The sequence below is a fragment of the Lynx canadensis genome, chromosome B3 (genome assembly GCF_007474595.2).
Source record: "Lynx canadensis isolate LIC74 chromosome B3, mLynCan4.pri.v2, whole genome shotgun sequence".
NCBI classification, from domain to species: Eukaryota; Metazoa; Chordata; class Mammalia; order Carnivora; family Felidae; genus Lynx; species Lynx canadensis.
The window spans coordinates 98,116,436-98,135,109 of NC_044308.2; the positions used below are offsets into that span (position 1 = coordinate 98,116,436).

Consider the following 18,674-nt stretch of genomic DNA (forward strand, 5'->3'; position numbering starts at 1 on the left):
CTCCCCCCACAAAAAAAACTGGTAGCATTTGGGACCTCAACTTAACTTTTCCACCAATTCAGACTTGAACTTTCCAAAGAGGGAAGACAAGATACTTATTAAGTAATATTAACTTAATATTTAATTTCACAGATAATTTTGAAAAATCAAAATTCTTAGATTTTAAAACAGAAGTTAAATACTAAAAAGCAAAGACATACCACTTAACCAGAATAGCTGACATGTGTCCTATTTGGCCAAAGCTCCTACTTTGGGATTTCTTTCAAGAACATTAACAAGGCAGGGACACCTGGGTGGCTCAGTCAGTTAAGCGTCCTACTTCAGTTCAGGCCATGATCTCGCGGTTCGTGAGTTCGAGCCCCACGTCGGGCTCTGTGCTGACAGCTTGGAGCCGGGAGCCTGCTCTGGCTCTCTGCCCTTCTCCTGCTCATGTTCTGTCTCTCTCTCAAAAATGAATCAACTTAAACAAAATTTAAAAAGAGAACACTGACAAGGCAAACTAAGACGGCTGTTTAAATCTTTATATACTTTTTGATTTTTTAAAAATTTACTTGCTCTGCTTATACTTCCAGGAAACAAGATGAAGTATTATTTAAATCTGAGTAAAATGGTAAACATTTATTCAAAGATAAAGATTCTGGGACGTCTGGGTGGCTCAGTCAGTTAAGAATCTGACTTCAGCTCAGGTCATGATCTCACGGTTCATGGGATGAAGCCCCACAGCGGGCTCTGTGCTGACAGCTCTGTGCTGGAGCCAGCTTTCTTTGGATTCTGTGTCTCCCTCTCTCTCTCTGCCCCTCCCTGCTAGCATTCTCTCTCTCTCTCTCTCAAAACTAAACTTAAAAAAAGGATAAAGATTCCTATTCATTTTGAAAACTGACTAAATTATGAAATACATTTGTCATTTTATTTTAAAATACTAATTGTTTCATGAACATTTCCAATTCAGCATTTTAAAAAACAAGCACATAAACAAACACAATTATTATGCGTTAATCACCTTGGGCAATGATTTTATTACATCCCATCGTTGTAAGCAAGGCTCACGGTTTTGCTTTGTTTTAATTGAAGCGTAACTGACATACAACATTATATTAGTTTTAGATGTACAACATAATGATTTGATATTTGTATATATTGTAAAATGATCACAATAAGTCTAGTTAATGTTTGTCAATAATTACATTTTTTTCTTGTGATGTGAACTTTTAAGATTTACTCTCTTAGCAACTTTCACATACGCAATATAGTATTACTAACTACAGCCACCATGCTGTACCTTACATCTCATGACTTATTTTATAACTGGAATTTTGTACCTTTTGGCTCCCTTTACCAATTTCACCTATCCCCACCCCTACCCCCCCATCTCTGGCAGCCACCAATTTGTTCTCTGTATCTATGAGCTTGGTTTTTGTTTTCATTTAGATTTCACCTGTGAGATCATAAGGCATTTGTCTTTCTCTGACTTATTGAACTTAGCTTAACACCCTCTAGGATGCATCCATGTTGTCTCAAATGGCAAGACTTCATTCTTTTCTCTCTCTCTCTCTCTCTCTCTCTCTCTCTCTCTCTCACACACACACACACACACACACACACACACACACACACACACCTTCTTTACCCATTCATCTATGGATGCATACTTAGGCTATTTCCATATACATCTTGGCTACTGTAAAAACTGCCGTAATGAGCATGGAGGTGCATGTATCTTTTTGAATTAGTGTCTTCATTTTCTTCGGATGAATATCCAGAAGTGGAACTGCTATATCATATGATGGTTTCTATTTTTAACTTTCTGAGGCAACTCCACACTGTTTTCCAGAGTGGCTGTACCAGTTTAATTTCCACCAACAGTGCACAAGGTTCTCTTTTCCCCACATCCTCACCAATACTTCTTATCTTTTTGAGAAGAGTCATTCTAACAGGTGTGAGGTGATATCTCATTGTGATTTCGATTTGCATTTCCCTGATGATTAGTGATGCTGAACCTGTTTTCATGTCTCTGTTGGCCATCTGTATGTATTCTTTGGAAAAATGTCTATTCATAGCCTTTGCCCATTTTTAAATCAGATCATTTGGGATTGTTTTTGCTACTGAGTTGTTCAAGTTTTTTAACAAACTGTAATGTGCCTAACTTTAAAATACTACTATTTAGTTTCACCAGAAATGAGAGGTCATGTGAGAAGAGAATGAGGGGAAGGGAAAGTAGGATTCTGATGACCAGCTTTCCCAGGAATCTTGCTTCTGTTCTGGCTGTCGGCTGCCACTAGCTACAGACTTGTTGAGCAAAACGTGCATCTGTGAAATGAGTTAGTGGGAAGGCTGAAATTCAGACACAGACAGGAAAACATGGTGACATGCATCATCATAATATCTGCCTGCTTTTCTAGGGCAGTCCTTATGTCTGAACAAAGAGATGGAAAATGAAACTAAAACTCAAAATGGTATCATCAGTATTGTTTATTTTCAATACTAATCACTAGTAAGTCCAACTTTATTTGAATGTCACCATTTGTAAGATGGTGCCCATATTTAATAAGTATCTACTATTTAATAATAAATATTAAATATTTAATACATTTCTAATGATACATAGAAATGATTTAATCATTCTTAAAAATAATCATTTGCCTGTGTACACAAGGGGCAACAAAAATATAGAGACATAGGAAGGAATGCTAACATTTTCTTTTTCTACTAATTTTGTGGCTAATTAAAAAAAGTTTTTTTCTGTGCTAATCTATTATTTTTAACTCTAAGTTTCACTTTAGAATTTTTATGAGTATTAGAAAGAGTTACAAAAGCAATCTGTTTCAGTAAAATTTTAAATATAATATTATAAAATTAAATTGTGCCAGGAAAGCCAGTAAATCTGTAATAAAATTCAGAACTCTACTATTAGTATAAACTTCAATAATCTATTTTCACCTGGGGTAAAAAGTATTATTAAGTTTACAGCTGGAATATCATTTACTTAAGAAAAAAAGTCTTGTTTATGTTTTACCAGACAGACGTAAGTTTTTCTAAGTCATACTGGCAAATAATTATCTTTTCATGTCTAAATACAATTCTAAACCAGCTCATCTGTTATATCAATACAAGGAAGCACTTTTGTATTATACTGGCTTTAGTGCAATTTTTTAAAAAGCTGCTCAGTGAAGAATTCATTTCTGAAATACAGCTGTCTCCAGAATTATTTGACGTATCTGAACTGAATGCTGGGAAAATTCATTAGCATACCATCATATTTTTTACCTAATCATTCCCTTAAGTCTGTTCCAAAAATGTGAAAGACATCATCTACTTTGGCTTTACTAAAAATGCTTGAAAAAAAAAAAAAAAGGATATACAAATCTGTGCTCAACATGAAAACATTTTTTAAAAAGAAGCAAAATACAAAAGAAAACAATTCACAAATAAAATATAATGAAACAACCCCCATGAATAAAATCTCAGTCACAGATTAATTCCTAAAATTCTAAAGCACAGATGATGAAAACAAATGAAACTATTTACTAAAATGAAAAGTGCATATTTATAAGAAAAACTTATAGTTGTTATTTACTAAATTTACTAAAATTACTATTAATCATAAATTGATCTCTGAAGATATAATAAATATTAAGTCCTTATTTTCTGAACATCACAGCTTAGTGCTCGCTTCAGCAGCACATATACTAAAACTGAACATCACAGCTTATAGAAGATAAGCAGTATTAGTGCCACAAACAACCAGGCAAGACCTACAGAGGAAAAGTACCAAGATGGCCTTACAGTTTTCCCTAACATACACAGAGAAAATGTCTATAGACTTTTGAGGGTAGAAGAAGAATGTGTGATATAAATAGTTCTGTATCTAGTCAACTGGTCATTTTTTTTTTTTTTTTTTTTTTTACACTGTAAGTCTACACAACAGTTGGTCTCATGGAGAACACTGGAATAGCTTAGACTTTCTTCTTATAGCAAGCTCAAATTGTATCAGACAACTCTGATCAGTCTAGTCAATTGGCCATTCTTATCCAAACGCAGAAGAAAGACATTTATAATATTCATTTCTACAAAAACTATTTACTGAGTGCCTACTATGCACTATATTATACTGTTTCAGATGCTGAAATAAAACAATCAAGAGAAACTACTACATATTTATTTATATTTATTACACAAATATATATATATATATATATATATATATGGAAAGCATCAGGCACTCACATGTCCTATGCGGAGAACTAAAATAACAAGGGCTACCTTTAGATTAGGTAGTCAGAAATGGGTCCCTCTGACGACATGACTTTTAAGATGAGATGTAAATGACCAGAAGCCTTCTCCTCAAAAGATCATGAAACATAGTACTTCAGGTAGGATTTAGTTTAATTTTGGACTGTTTAAATAAAAAGAAAATGGAAGCAGAGTAGAGAAAGGAAAAAGATACATGATGAGCTCAGAGTAGACAAGGCAAATCATGTAGGGTTTTATAAGCAATGTTAAAAATGTGAATATTATTTTAAGTGGATTTGAAAGCTTCAGCGAGGTTTTAAGCAGGAGAGCACTATGATCTGATTTGTGTTTAAAGGATCACTATCACTCCGGTGGCCTTGTGGAAACTAGATGGTGGCAGATGGGAGGTGTGGGAGAGGAAACAGGGAGACCAGGAGGGTAGAGAAGATGATAAAGAGAAGTAGACAGATGTAGGATATGTTTTAGAGGCAGAGTTGAAGAAACCTGCTAACAGACTGAATGGAATACAAATAAAAGAGAGAAATCAAGGACAATGGCTAGATTTTTGGCTTAGCTAACAGCTTATCAAAATGGGGAAGACCGAGGGAAGAGCATATTTGGGTTGAACAATCAATTTGTGAATTCAAATTATACTATCCCTAATACGTAAAGAAAAATGTATATCATGATATGATCCATTCTATTAATATCTGGTACAAAATAAGCCAATAAGAATGGCAACGACATGGCATAAAAAGACCAATAGCGGGTGCTGAATCCACTGAACATACAGCGGGCACCAAATCCACTTAAATATAAAACTAAGTCCAAATAATTGGTATGTTATAATTCTTAAAAGATATGCAGACTAATGCACACTCATGCTCCAGTACAATAAAAAAAAATTCTCAGGCTAAAAACTCTAAATAAATTAACAAATATCTGAAAATTGGGAGATTGAACAGGCAGGAGGATATAAATATGTAAAATTCAACATCTGTAAACCTTGAAGTCAATGACTTTCAGTTCTTAATAAACCAAAAACACACATTTAAGCACGTTATTCAAAGTCTTACAAGCCATCCTCTGTTAAAGAGGGTTTTTTTTTTTTTTAATGTTTGTTTATTTTTGAGAGAGAAAGAGACAGGCAGAGTGCTAGTGGGGGAAGGGTAGAGAAAGAGAGGGAGATACAAAATCCTAAACAGGCTTCAGGCTCTGAGCTGTCAGCACAGAGCTCGAAGGGGGTGGGGCTCGAACTCACGAACCATGAGATCATGCATGACTTGAGCTGAAATCAGATGATTAACTGACTGAACCACCCAGGTGCCCCAGCCATCCTCTGTTAAAACTAGACTTTGTACCTTTCAAATTATCAGCAGTAAAAATAAAAGAGACCTCTAGCCCTAATATTTTTAAAGCTTCAAAAAACATTAAAAAACAAAAACCACATTAGAAGATCAAACATCTCACTCAACAATAATAGTGATAGACTCATCTATTAAAAGGAGAAAAGATTTAGATAATCTAGGGTTTATAAAATAAAACTCAATATAATTAAGAGAAACATCTAAAAACCAATGAAGTTTCAGAAGGGATTAAAGCAAAACGATAGGCCCAAGTATAGTAGCTCTACCCATTTATTATATGCCACACAAATATAAACAAAACAGGAAGCTGGCAAGCTCAACGTTTCAAAGAGCACTAAAAATAACAATTTTATCACAAAAAGTATGAAAAACTGTCTGCCAGAGAAAAAATAAATAAGTCCAGTAAAATCAATGGCTTGCATAAGTATCAACAGTAACTAACTAGAAAGTGTAAGTGGGGGAAAATGTCATTCATAACAGTAAGAAATATCATAAATATGAATTATGTGGCAAGTTATAATACTTTCCTGAAGACCTGAATTTTAAAAATTCTTCCTTTTGTCAAAATGCCAAATTAAATGCTAAATTAATCTCACAAGCATTTTTCTCTTCGATAGAAATGATTTAAGGTCTCCTGAAAAAATATTATGTACACAGAAAGGAAATAACTGAAAAATAAAAGCAATGAAGATTATAAAATGCAGTGAAAAGTAAGAGTCATCAAAAACAGGGTAGTAGTGAACAAGGAATAGGAGGAAAAAAAACAATCACTGGAACAGAAAACAAAACCCATGGTTACTTGGAAATTTAGTTTATGACAATCAAGGCATTTCAAACCTGCAAATAAAGGACAAGAGTCTGTAATAAACAGCTTTGGGAAACTGTCCAGCCACTTGAAAAAGAACAAACCTAGCTAGGGCTCTCCTTCACCCCTTAGAACGAAATTGTTCCTGATGGGGCAAATATATAAACGTTGGAAGAAAAGAAAGGAAAAAACTAGAGGAAATTACAGTTAAGTAGTTTTAGAACTGTCTAGTAGAAAAGGCCTACGGAGGAAGAGGGGAATAGAGAAAGGAGGACTGACAAATTTATCTAGGAGGGAAAAAACCACTTCCACACAGAAAAGGAAGGTATCACAAGAGCAGAGTATGAAAAGAGAAGACAAACTGGAGAAACCCTGAAAAACATATGAAGAGTCACTATTCTCAAAGTGCAAATGGCATTTAAAAATCGATAATAAAAGACAATTTGGTAGAATTCAGTAAAACATAACTATAGGCAAAAAAAATATATGAAAATGATCAAATACTAAAATCACATTATCAAACATTTACTGAACTTCTATATTATTCTTCTTGGGGAAAGAATTTAAACATTAGTCAATCTTACATATGAATGAACTCTGACATAAGGTCAGCAGCTTTTCAAACAAAGGAATGAGAACTTCCTACCTTTCATTAATTTATGGTTCCAACAATTAATCCCTGTGTGTTAAATAACATCATATGATGATATATGTTTCTTTTTTATGGCTTATTGAGAACTCCGTATAGTAGCATTTTAAAAAACACATTCATTAATTCATTATATGAACAATACTCAGAAGTAAGTTGGTTGAGTGTCTGGCTTCAGCTCAGGTCATGATCTCACAGTCCGTGGGTTTAAGCCCTGCTTCAGCCTCCGTGCTGACAACTCAGAGCCTGGAGCCTGCTTCAGATTCTGTGTCTCCCTCTCTCTCTACTCCTCTCCCATTCATGCTGTCTCTCAAAAATAAATAAACATTAAAAAAATTTTAAAAAAAGAAGCTATATTCTCAAGTAAACTGTGCTAAAACAAGCCCTCACTGAGGGCAGAGAAGGAATGAACATCTTTATTTCCTCCAAGAACTCAACTCATTCATTATTTGGACTATCACCGTCCCCTGAACATAACTGGAATATTTATTCAAGTGACTCCTCCAGAAGAGGCAAATACTTGCCTAGTTCTGTTCTATTCTCTTCTATTTGTGTTAGTGACATCACTGGAAATCATTTATTACTTATTAGATAAAACTTAGTAGCAGCACTCTCAAAGAATATCACAACAATTTCTAATACCCAGGGGGAAAAAAGGATACTGTGCCTTATTTGAAAGCTTATTTTCAAAGCATTGCAGCATATGCTACCCTCAGTAATATCTCTCTTATGAATCATACACTTAATGATCAAAATATTGTATTTGAAATGCAGAAACATTTTATATGCTCAAATTAAGAAAATGATGTAATTACAGTCACACAATTATTCTACATGTTTAAGTTTATGAAGCAGCAAATGAACAGATCACCAAATATTCACCTACCCAGTCAAAAATTACTACTCTTCATCCCAAAGACATTTTTTGTAGAATTAGAAAAACCTATCCTAAAATTTATATGAAATCTCAAGGGACCCCAGATAGCCAAAACAATCTTGAAAAAGATCAAAATTGGATGATTCACACTTCCTGATTTCAAAACTTACTACAAAGCTACGGTACTCAAAATACTGTGATACTGGCATAAAGACAGACATATGGACCAACAGAATAGAATAGAGAATCCAGAAGTAAGCCCTTGCATATATGACCAAAGATTTTTTGACCTTCAACCAAAAAGATTTTTTACAAGGTTGCTAAGACCATTCAATGGGGAAAGGGCAATCTTGTCAACAAATGGTGCCGGGAAAATGGATATCCACAAGCAAAAAAACCAAAGCTGAACCCTCACCCAATACCAAATACCAAAATTAACACAAAATGATCAAAGACTTAGTAAGACTTAAAACTATAAAGCTCTTAGGATAAAACATAAAGCAAAGCTTACTCACACTAGATTTGGCAATGATTATTTGGGCATGACCAAAGGCACAGACGACAAAAGAAAAAATAGGCAAACTGGACTTCACAAAAATTTAAAAATTTTATGTACCAAAAGACATGATCAACACAGTGAAAAGGCAACCCACAGAATGGGAGAAAATATTTTCATATCATTTACCTGATATTGGGTTAATATCCAGATTACACAAAGAACTCCAAAAACTCAACAACAAAGGGACAACCCAATTCAAACATGGGCAAGGACTTAAATAGACATTTCTCCAAAAACGATATACAAATAAGCAAATGGAAAGATGCTCAGCATCACCAATCACTACAGAAATGCAAACAAAAGCTACAATGAGGTACCCCCATACCCATTTGGATGACTGCTATAACAAAACAAAACATAAAAATAACAAGTGTTGGTAAGGATGTAGAGAAATTGGAACACTTGAACATTGTTGACAGGAATGCAAAATTGAACAGCCACTGCAGAAAACAACACGGTGGTCCCTCAAAAAATTAAAAATAGAATTACCATATGATCAAGCAATTCCACTTCTGGGTATACACTCAAAAGAAAAAAAGCATGTATGGAAGAAATATTTATATGCTCGTGCTCATATAGGAGCATTACTCACAACAGCTAAAATGTGGAAACAACCCAAGTATCCATCAATAGATGATTGGATAAATAAAATGTGGTATATACATTCAATGGAAATGTTCAGTCCTGAAAAGGAAGGAAATTCAGACATATGTGACAACTGGATTAGTCCTGAGCCTTGACACTACAGTAAGTGAAATAGGCCAGTCACAAACACACCAATACTGTATGATTCCATTTACATGAAGCATTCGGAGTAGGTAAATCACCAAGACATAAAGTAAAATGGTGGTTGCCAGAGGCCAGGAGGAGGAGAGGAATGGGAAGTTATTATATAATGGGTATAAAGTTTAAGTTTTACAAGATGAAAAGAGTCCTGAAGATGGATGGTGGTGATGGTAACACAACATCATGAATGTCATATTTTATAACACTGTACATTTCAGTACACTTAAAAATGGTTTTGATGCTAAATTTTCTGTTATGTGTATTTTACCACAATAAAAAAACTGGAGGGGTGCCTGGGTGGCTCAGCCAGTTAGGCTTCTGACTCTCAGTTTCAGCTGAGATCATGATCTCAGGGTTTCGTGAGTTCAAGCCCCATGTCAGACTGTCACCGCAGAGCTGCTTGGGATTCTCTCTCTCCCTCCCTCTCTGCTCTTATTCTGCTCACGCTGTCTCTGTCTCCCTCAAAATAAATAAATGAACTCAAAAAAAAAACTACTACTTCTCTCATTAGAAACTCTTAGGTTAGCAAAATAACAAAATTATTTCACGTTTTACAAAATTTTGTTTTCAAAGCAAATTACTCAGTCTGTTTTTTTATTTTTAAATTTTTTAAAGTTAATCTCTACACCCAATGTGGGGCTTGAACTGACAACTCCGAGATCAAGGGTCACCTACTCTACCAACTAAGCCAGCCAAGCACCCCTATTCAGTATGTTTTAAAGCAAACAGCCTTCTGATACACAGAAGTGTTGGAAGAAAAAAAAAAAAAAAGAAAGAAAGAAAGAAAAAAGAAAAGCATTAGGCTAACACCAGAATTATTAAACCTAAATCAACCAGCCAAGGTATAGCTGACATATAAAATACCATTATCCTAAATATTGTCAAGTATCTCACCCCATCAATGAATACTTTCTTAATTAAACTCTCATAAGAGCTAAAACTGAAGGTCAAATATTTCACAACCTTAAAAAATTACTTTAACAATGTCAATATGTCTTCCAATTTTTGAATGTACACGTTTCAAATTTTATTTCACAACAAACTTCACATCAAACTCATCTTTAACTAACAACCTCCAATGAGATTTAATGTAACCATATTGGAGATATTCTACTGCGCTGACAACATAAAGATTTCATTCTTGGAAGAAGGGAAATAAGGAAAAAAATATAAAAAATGTTTTTTATATTTGTTTATAAACTACACTAGAAAAGTGTTCAAAAATTGTCTTAAGAGTTTTAATACATACCAGGCTCCAATTTGATAATTTTTACTGCAGCCAACTCTCCTGTATGAATATTTCTAGCCTAAAATGAAAATAAAAATGTTTTTAAGTTTGTTAATTATATAAAAGCATGTGACACTATGTTCACTAATTGCTTAACAACCATGCTTTTAACAGAACTAAAAAACAAAATCTTTATTTCCAATAAAATGAGTATATTCATTTTTGCATCAAAGAAAAAAATAGAAAAGACACACACACACACGCGCGCGCGCGCGCACACACAGTTAGTGACCTTTAGTCCCACCACTCAAAAATGGCTATTGTCTTTTCTCTCTTTTTTTTAAGTTTTATTTATTTATTTTGAGAGAGAAAAAAAGGATGTGCACGCATGAGCTGGGGGAGGGGCAGAGAGAAAGGGAGAGAGACCATCCCAAGTAGGTTCCATGCTGTCAGTGTGGAGTCTGATGTGGAGCAAAGTCACCAACTGAGATCATGACCTGAGCGGAAACCAAGAGTTGGATGCTTAACCAAATGATCCACTCAGGTGCCCCCAAAATGGCTACTGTCTTTTCTTTATACTAGAAATAATATTTTTGTTAATTAAAAAATACTCATTGTTTTTATATATTCTGTAAGTATAATAATAGATCATTATGGGAAAATCTAGAAAAGCAAGTCATCCATATCTTACTACCCGGGAGAAAAAAGTTAACATATAGATAGCGTGCTTCCTTTTTTGCCCCATGTAGATGCATGTGTATGTGCTGTAGAAGATGATGCCATCACAGTTTTCTACAATGTGATTTGTAATGCTGCATAATTTTCTACTGACAGGATAAAGACTGTATTTCACTAATCTCCATCTGAACATGGAGAATTTTAATATTATTCTGTAGCTATAACTAGAGAGATTAATATATCTTAGCTTTGTATCTATCCACAGCCTTATTTCCTTTAGATAAATTGCTAGAAAAGAAACTATTCACTACTTAACAAAATGTCATGCCAGACTTATTATAAGTAGTGCTGCAATGATTAGTGTGCAAATATTTTGGCACATATCAGAATTTATCATTGAGGCAACCTACAAGTGTAATTGTTCGGTCAAAGGTATGCGGATTTTAACTTTATTTACCTTTTTTTTTTTTCAACGTTTTTTATTTATTTTTGGGACAGAGAGAGACAGAGCATGAACGGGGGAGGGGCAGAGAGAGAAGGAGACACAGAATTGGAAACAGGCTCCAGGCTCCGAGCAATCAGCCCAGAGCCTGATGCGGGGCTCGAACTCACGGACCGCGAGATTGTGACCTGGCTGAAGTCGGACGCTTAACCGACTGCGCCACCCAGGCGCCCCAACATTTATTTACTTTTGAGAGAAAGAGAGAGAACGCGAGAGAGCGAAACGGGGAAGGGCAGAGAGAGAGAGACAGAGGGAGACACAGAATCTGAAGCAGGCTCCAGGCTCCATGCTGTCAACACAGAGCCCGATGCAGGGCTCAAACCAACGAACCGTGAGATCATGACCTGAGCCGAAGTCGGACGCTTAACCGACTGAGCCACGCAGGCTTCCCAAAAGGTATGTGGATTTTAAATGAATATATTGCCATATATTGTTTTTATAATATATGAATTTATACTCTCACAAATCTTGGATGTGAAATCTGTATCTGTCAAGTTCTACTGTAGGTACAAATTTGTATTCTGTCTTTAAAATATCTTTCTCCATGCTATACATTAAACGGCCACATAATAATCTATATAATCATTCTCCCTTATTGCTAGACATTAAGAACGCCACACGTAGTCTTTTCATTATTTAAGGTTATTTTTTTCAAATGGATTCTAGGGCTGGAAATTAACTAGGTCTAAGGGTATGAACATAATAAGCATTTAAGGCCAGGGGCTCTGGGGTGGTTCAGTCAGTTGGGCGTCCGACTTTGGCTCAGGTCATGATCTTGTGGTCTGTGGGTTTCAGCCCCGGGTTGGGCTCTATGCTGACAGCTCAGAGCTTGGAGCCTGCTTCGGATTCTGTGTCTCATTCTCTCTCTGCCCCTCCCCCACTTGTGCTCGCTCGCTCTCTCTCTCTCTCTCTCTCAAAAATAAATACATGTTAAAAAAAAAAAAGGCCATTTAAGGCTATCAACACATACTGTCAAAATAGTCCAAAAGCATCGTACCATTATGTTGTCACTGTGAATATGAGTGCTCATTTTCACTACACTCTGTGGTATACCATATGTGGAAATGCACTTTAATAATTTATGACACCTTTCACTTACTATGTTAGATTCATATGTACATTTTCATACTTACCATTAAAAATAAGGAAGGGGCATATCATAAAACAGGAACGTAAAATTATACCAATTTGCTGGATTAAATAAGTCACATTATAAGAGGAAAGAGGAAAAAAGGGAAAGGAAAAGAAGAATGTAGGGAATATAGCCTTCAAAGGAATACTTTTAGATATGACATATAGAAGATGAGAAAAATAATAGAATGGGGGAGAGGGGTACAGAAGGAAAATCACAAACAGAAAGGAAGAAGTAAAAAAGGATTTTCTACAGCAGAAGTCTCAAATATTTTGTGACAAGAAGTTCATATTTTCCTCATCTCTCATGGTAAATAGTGTAAGGAGGGGTTTGGCAAAGAGTGAACAGACATTTTAACTCCCCCCATATAATTTACCTCTCCCCCAAACGCAAACGCATTTGGAGAAATGGGAACAGGTCAGCCAAAAGCTTCATACCGTAACTACCCTCTCCTCTTGCCCTTGAACAAAAGAATTGTCTGTTAGTGTCAGGTCTTGTCCCAGTTCCTAAGATCTTTCAGCATTTCAGTCCTCCCATGGGTTATAGAAAATTATGTGCATATAGATTTAGGCTGTCCACTGCTCAACTTTTAACATGCCAGCAAGATTCCAGTACAGAAAACATGGCCAGAAGTTATAAAATAAGTAGTAATAATTGACCTCTTGGGAATCGTGTTCAGTGGGTTTTAAATGTGTATTAGAAGACAAATTCCATGATAATGATGCATTATATTTGTAATTTGTAATTATACTTTGGAGGAACTCTCATATTCATTAATTAATTCTATTAAAGACACAGCTCAGTAAAGTTGGGGAACTTGCCCAAGGCTATGCCTGCTGGCCAGGGGCAAGAGAAGGAGTTACAACCTAGTAACTATATTGTGATGTCAAGGTTTCACTGCTTCTTTCAATAGATGAGAACTTTTTAAATCCAACAGGTATGAGAGGAAAGTATTAATTTCATAATATTTAATAGACTTCAGGGGTGACTTTTGTTGAAAATAAATGAATCATATTTTACATTAAATTATTTCCTATAATGGTTTCCAATATAAGAGATTGTGAATTCTTACATATCTGAAAGTCTTAAATAATTTGAGACTTGAATTTGATCCAAGGAAAAATATTATTAATTATTTTAAATAATCTGGAAAAAGCCTTCCAAAATGTTTAAAATCCATCTTAGAGGATTGGGAAAAATATCAACTGACAAGACTCAACTAATTCTTCTTGTAAGGCTACTGCATTATAATCTGGCAAACATAACCCACTTTCATCCCTGCATGTTGATACATTTCCTGGTTTTCCCTCTTTCCACATCTAAGTGATAATTTTTTAAATTTCACTGGAATCTTATAGAAAACAGAAAAAATCTATGGACATATAGTGAAAGTCTACACAGTGGAAAGAAAGATTTAAGTATAAGAGACATAGATGGCACAAGAAAGTAACATATATGTACACTCACAAAAAATGATAGTTGAACCATTCAGAGTTCTAAAATTCAAGCAAGGAATGAAATGTTTAACTCATGTGACAGTGATAGATGCTGACATATCTCCAGCAACAAAACATTGTCAGGGTATTCATTACTCCAGTTTTCCAAGCAAAACAGGCATTAGGGCAATGCACTCTGCCAGTCACTAGAAACCAAAAGAAAATATGAGCCCATACTTCACAATTACAGACTCTCAAACGAGTGCCAACAGCATGAAAAGATCTAATATGCTTCTCTGTGAGTGTGAAACAATTAATTCCGATTTTAATCAGATTAACCAGAAGAAGCAAAGGACTTGGTCTCTTACTTAAAAACACTGTCCTCATTCTGGTACATTCTCTTTCCCCTGCCCTTCTCCACATTAGCCTAGTTCATTTAGATTTCTCCTTCATGAAGCAATTTAGGTATCACCTCCTCCAGGAAGTCTTGCCTGATATCCCAAGGCTGGATGAAGTATGCTCTCTTCTTAGCTCTGGGCATGATGCTATAAAGAACTGTGCCATAGGCAGATGCTCTAAAAAGTTGTTGAATGGACAATTAAGACTGTAGGAAGATTATTACTCTCTTTACTTAAAAAATAAGGATAAAATATTAAAATCCTCCACACCTAGACAGTGCTACGAAACTGACAATATACTGCTTTAAATGATCTTTATGTTGATTCATTTTCAATTTTTATTATGATGCATTAAATGAAGTATTTTGGAGAAAAATTTTATTTGTAAAAAAGTACTACAAAGTAATATTTTGTTTTAAAAAAGTGAATTATAAAATGGCAGTCCGTCTCCTCCCCATTTCATCCCCCTGAGGTAACTACTGTTAACAGTTTAGCGTATATCCTTCACGACTTTTAATTAGGTTGATTCTCAAGAACACATATACTGACAGTTTAGTAGTTTCTTACAAAGCTAAACATAGTCTTTCCATATGATCCAGCAATCCCCACTTCTGACATTTACTCAATTAAGTTAAAAACTTAATCCACACAAAAATCTGTACAAGAATGTTTACGGCAGGTTTTATTCATAATTGCCCAAACTGGAAGCAATTTAGATGTCCTTCAACAGATAATAATAAACAAATTATGGTACATTCATACAATGGAATATCATTTAGTGATAAAAAAATGAGCCATCAAGCCATGAAAAGACATGAACCTTAAATGTATACTGCTAAGTGAAAGAAGCCAGTCTAATACCATATGATTCCAACTACATGACATTCTGGAAGAGATAAACTAATAATACAGGGATCAACGTCAAGATAAAACTATAGAGAGAAAAAAGAACAATGGTTTCCAGGGGCTGGAGCAGAGAGTGAGGAACAGGTAAAGTACAGGGAGTTTTTAGGGTGGTGAAACTATTCCATGTGAAACTGTAATGGTAGATACATGTCACTATGTATCTGTCAAAGCCCATAAAACTACAACACAGCAAGTGAATCTTAAGTAAAGTATGGACTATGATAGTAGTATATCAACACCGGTTCAATAATTATAATAAATGCACCACACTGATGTAAGATGCTAATAAAAGGAGAAACTGTGTGGGTACGTGGGTAGCTGGGGGTAGATGAAAGTCTACATACTATCTGTTCAGTTATCTGTAAATCTGAAACTGTACTAAAAATTAAGTCTATTAGTTACTTTTTAAAGAATACATATAAAACTATCTTTTTAAGTATATACTTTCAGACACATTTAGGAGTCAATTTTTATGATTAAAATCAACATAAATATGTTGTTTCAATTTAATAAAACCAAAATAAAGACACAAGGATAAAGGACACCTTGTTTTGTGTTTTTTTGTTTGTTTGTTTTTTAGAGATTCTGAGGCGCTCAGAAATAAACAGCTCCTTGGAAGATATGAACTGCAGAACCAAATAAAATAAAGATGGTATTTTAAAATTCAGCTATACAATGCAGAAGCCAAAATATACGCAGTGACAGAAGTAAAGAGTAAAGAAAAAATATATACTAAAACTCCCACTTATAGGATAAATACTTAAACGCCCGTCTCCACTTTGAAGACATCTGTTCTCTCCAAATGAAGAACTGATGGGCAAATTTTTGTACTCTGTAATTTGTCAGCTGGATTTTTAAAACAGAGAGCAGTACCAGGCTCTTTTATAATAAAAGGCAAAGAGGCTTTCAGGGGAAAAAAAAAAAAAAAAAAGATCTAAACAGAGACTTACAGATTGAATTTACTAAAGAGATCTTTCAGAAGTTTAACTATATAATTTCACACTATAATCCAGAAGAGTCATACATAATACTGGTTTTTGAAATCCAACATTTCCCTCCAACAAGTTAAATGTGATATTCTCAAGTATTTTTGTTTTCAACTTTAATACACAAGAATGTGAAGATCCTGCATTATGTTTCTAAAAGGAAGTAATGGAAGTACCATGGTACCGCTACAAAAAGGACCTAAATATATTTCCGATTCCTGTTTATTTTAGCAGGTTATTGATATTTGCTATGTTCAGTCTTAGAAGTATACTAATCACCCAGAACTCTAATATTACTATAGCTTATCTATTATTTAACTCTTAATTAGGAATTGAAATTACTGGGTGGGAAAAGGTAAACTAATAATAAATGGGATTAATATCATGATAAAATCCATGAAAGAACCCTTCCTGTTAAATTAAGTTTCTATTCTCATTGCCAATGCATTTCCCTTTAACCTCTTAATCAGCATTTCCACGTCAATTTACTACCAGTGAAGTATTTTAATGCAAACTCTCCTGTCTTGGATTTTTTAATTCATAGTAAAAGTTACCCTGAGATTTCCATTTGCACAAAGGGGGGGGGGGGAAGTAAAGATGCTGAACTTCCTAATTCAGCCATTTCTATTTCAACAACACCATGCAGCTGCCAGTTTTATCAGCTATGAACTTCTTCATATGCTGTGAAATTTTTAAGGTGACTAAAAATAAAGGAAAAGTCTTGTGTCTAGACATTTTACCTACAAGTTTTCAAGGAAGAATAGGAAGATATGACTTAATAATGAACATTACACCTCCGTAATCATTAAGTTAGAAGAGAATTTTTTTAAATTAAGTAAAAAAATGAAACATAAGTAATGACAGTCACCATGAACATTCAGCTCTTATATGCAACTTTACTGTTCTTCATATTAGACCCCTCATCCTATCTCCAATTAACTTCCTTCCAGCATATATTTAGGCCACAAAACTTTTCTGTAAGGCCAATTGGGAGCACCAGTTTTAAACATGCTCCCTTCCTCCAAAAATATTCTTTAACAGAACAGAAAATCCAGACATCTCAAAATTTAACAAGCTATCTCTAGTGACCAGTGGTTATTCCTCAGAATCAGGATTAAACATCCTAGATTTAAGAATATGAACTATGGGGAGCCTGGGTGGTTCAGTCGGTTGGGCATCCAACTTCAGCTCAGGTCATGAGCTCATGGCTCATGAATTGGGCTCTGTGCTGACATCTCAGAGCCTGCTTTGGATTCTGTCTCCCTCTCTCTCTCTGCTTCTCCCCTGCTTGTGCTCTCTCTCTCTCTCAAATGGAAATAAATAAACATTAAAAAAAAAGAATATGAACTATGATACAAAAGTAGCAACACAGCATCTATAAGGTTTAAAGAATACATAGTCCTGGTTTATCCACAAAAGAAGTAAACAGTTATGTCATAGTCTATAAAACCTTTATACCTAAATCTTTATGGAACATTGTTTTTGACTGGTTCAATTCATTGAACAAATACTACTGAATACCTACTCTGTGCCAGGTACTGTTGATACTGGAGATTTAGTGAAAGAAAACAGTTCCAGGCACCTGGGTGGCTCAGTGGGTTTAGCATCCAACTCCTCATTTCAGCTCACACCATTGTTCGTGGGATGCAACCCCACATCAGGCTCTGAGCTGACAGCACAGAGCCTGCTTGGGATTCTCTCTCTCTCTCTCTCTCTCTCTCTCTCTCTGTGTGTGTCTCTCTGCCCCACCCCTGCTCGTGCGCATGTGCGTGCACATGTGCATGCGTGTGCATGCTCTCTCTCAAAATAAATGAACATTAAAAAAGAAAAACAAAAACAGTTCCTACCTTCCAAGACTTTTATCAGTTGGAGAGAGATGAAAGTAAAGAGTACCATACAGTGTGAGAAATGCTCTCAAAGGTGATACAAGACAGCACAGGGTGGGTTCTGAGCCCACTCAAAGCTGGCTGGAGAAAGCTTCCAAGAGAAAGTAAGTATAAGCTGAGACCTGGTAAGAAACATTGGGGTTAGGGGGAACACGGTATGATGGTGGTGGTGGTCATAAGTGATTATGGAAGAATTCCAGGCAATGATGTAAAGACAGGAAAAAACATGGGCATCTCAAAGAGTAAAAA

General features: G+C 35.1%; 1 protein-coding gene across 1 annotated transcript in view; it reads right to left on the bottom strand.

Moving 5' to 3' along the window:
• The window catches only part of MAP4K5 (mitogen-activated protein kinase kinase kinase kinase 5), a 112,258-nt gene that overhangs the window by 78,088 nt on the left and 15,496 nt on the right, over positions 1-18,674 (bottom strand). The window contains 1 exon segment of the mRNA XM_030319073.1: positions 10,523-10,580. Within this exon segment, the coding sequence (XP_030174933.1) occupies positions 10,523-10,580 (58 nt within the window).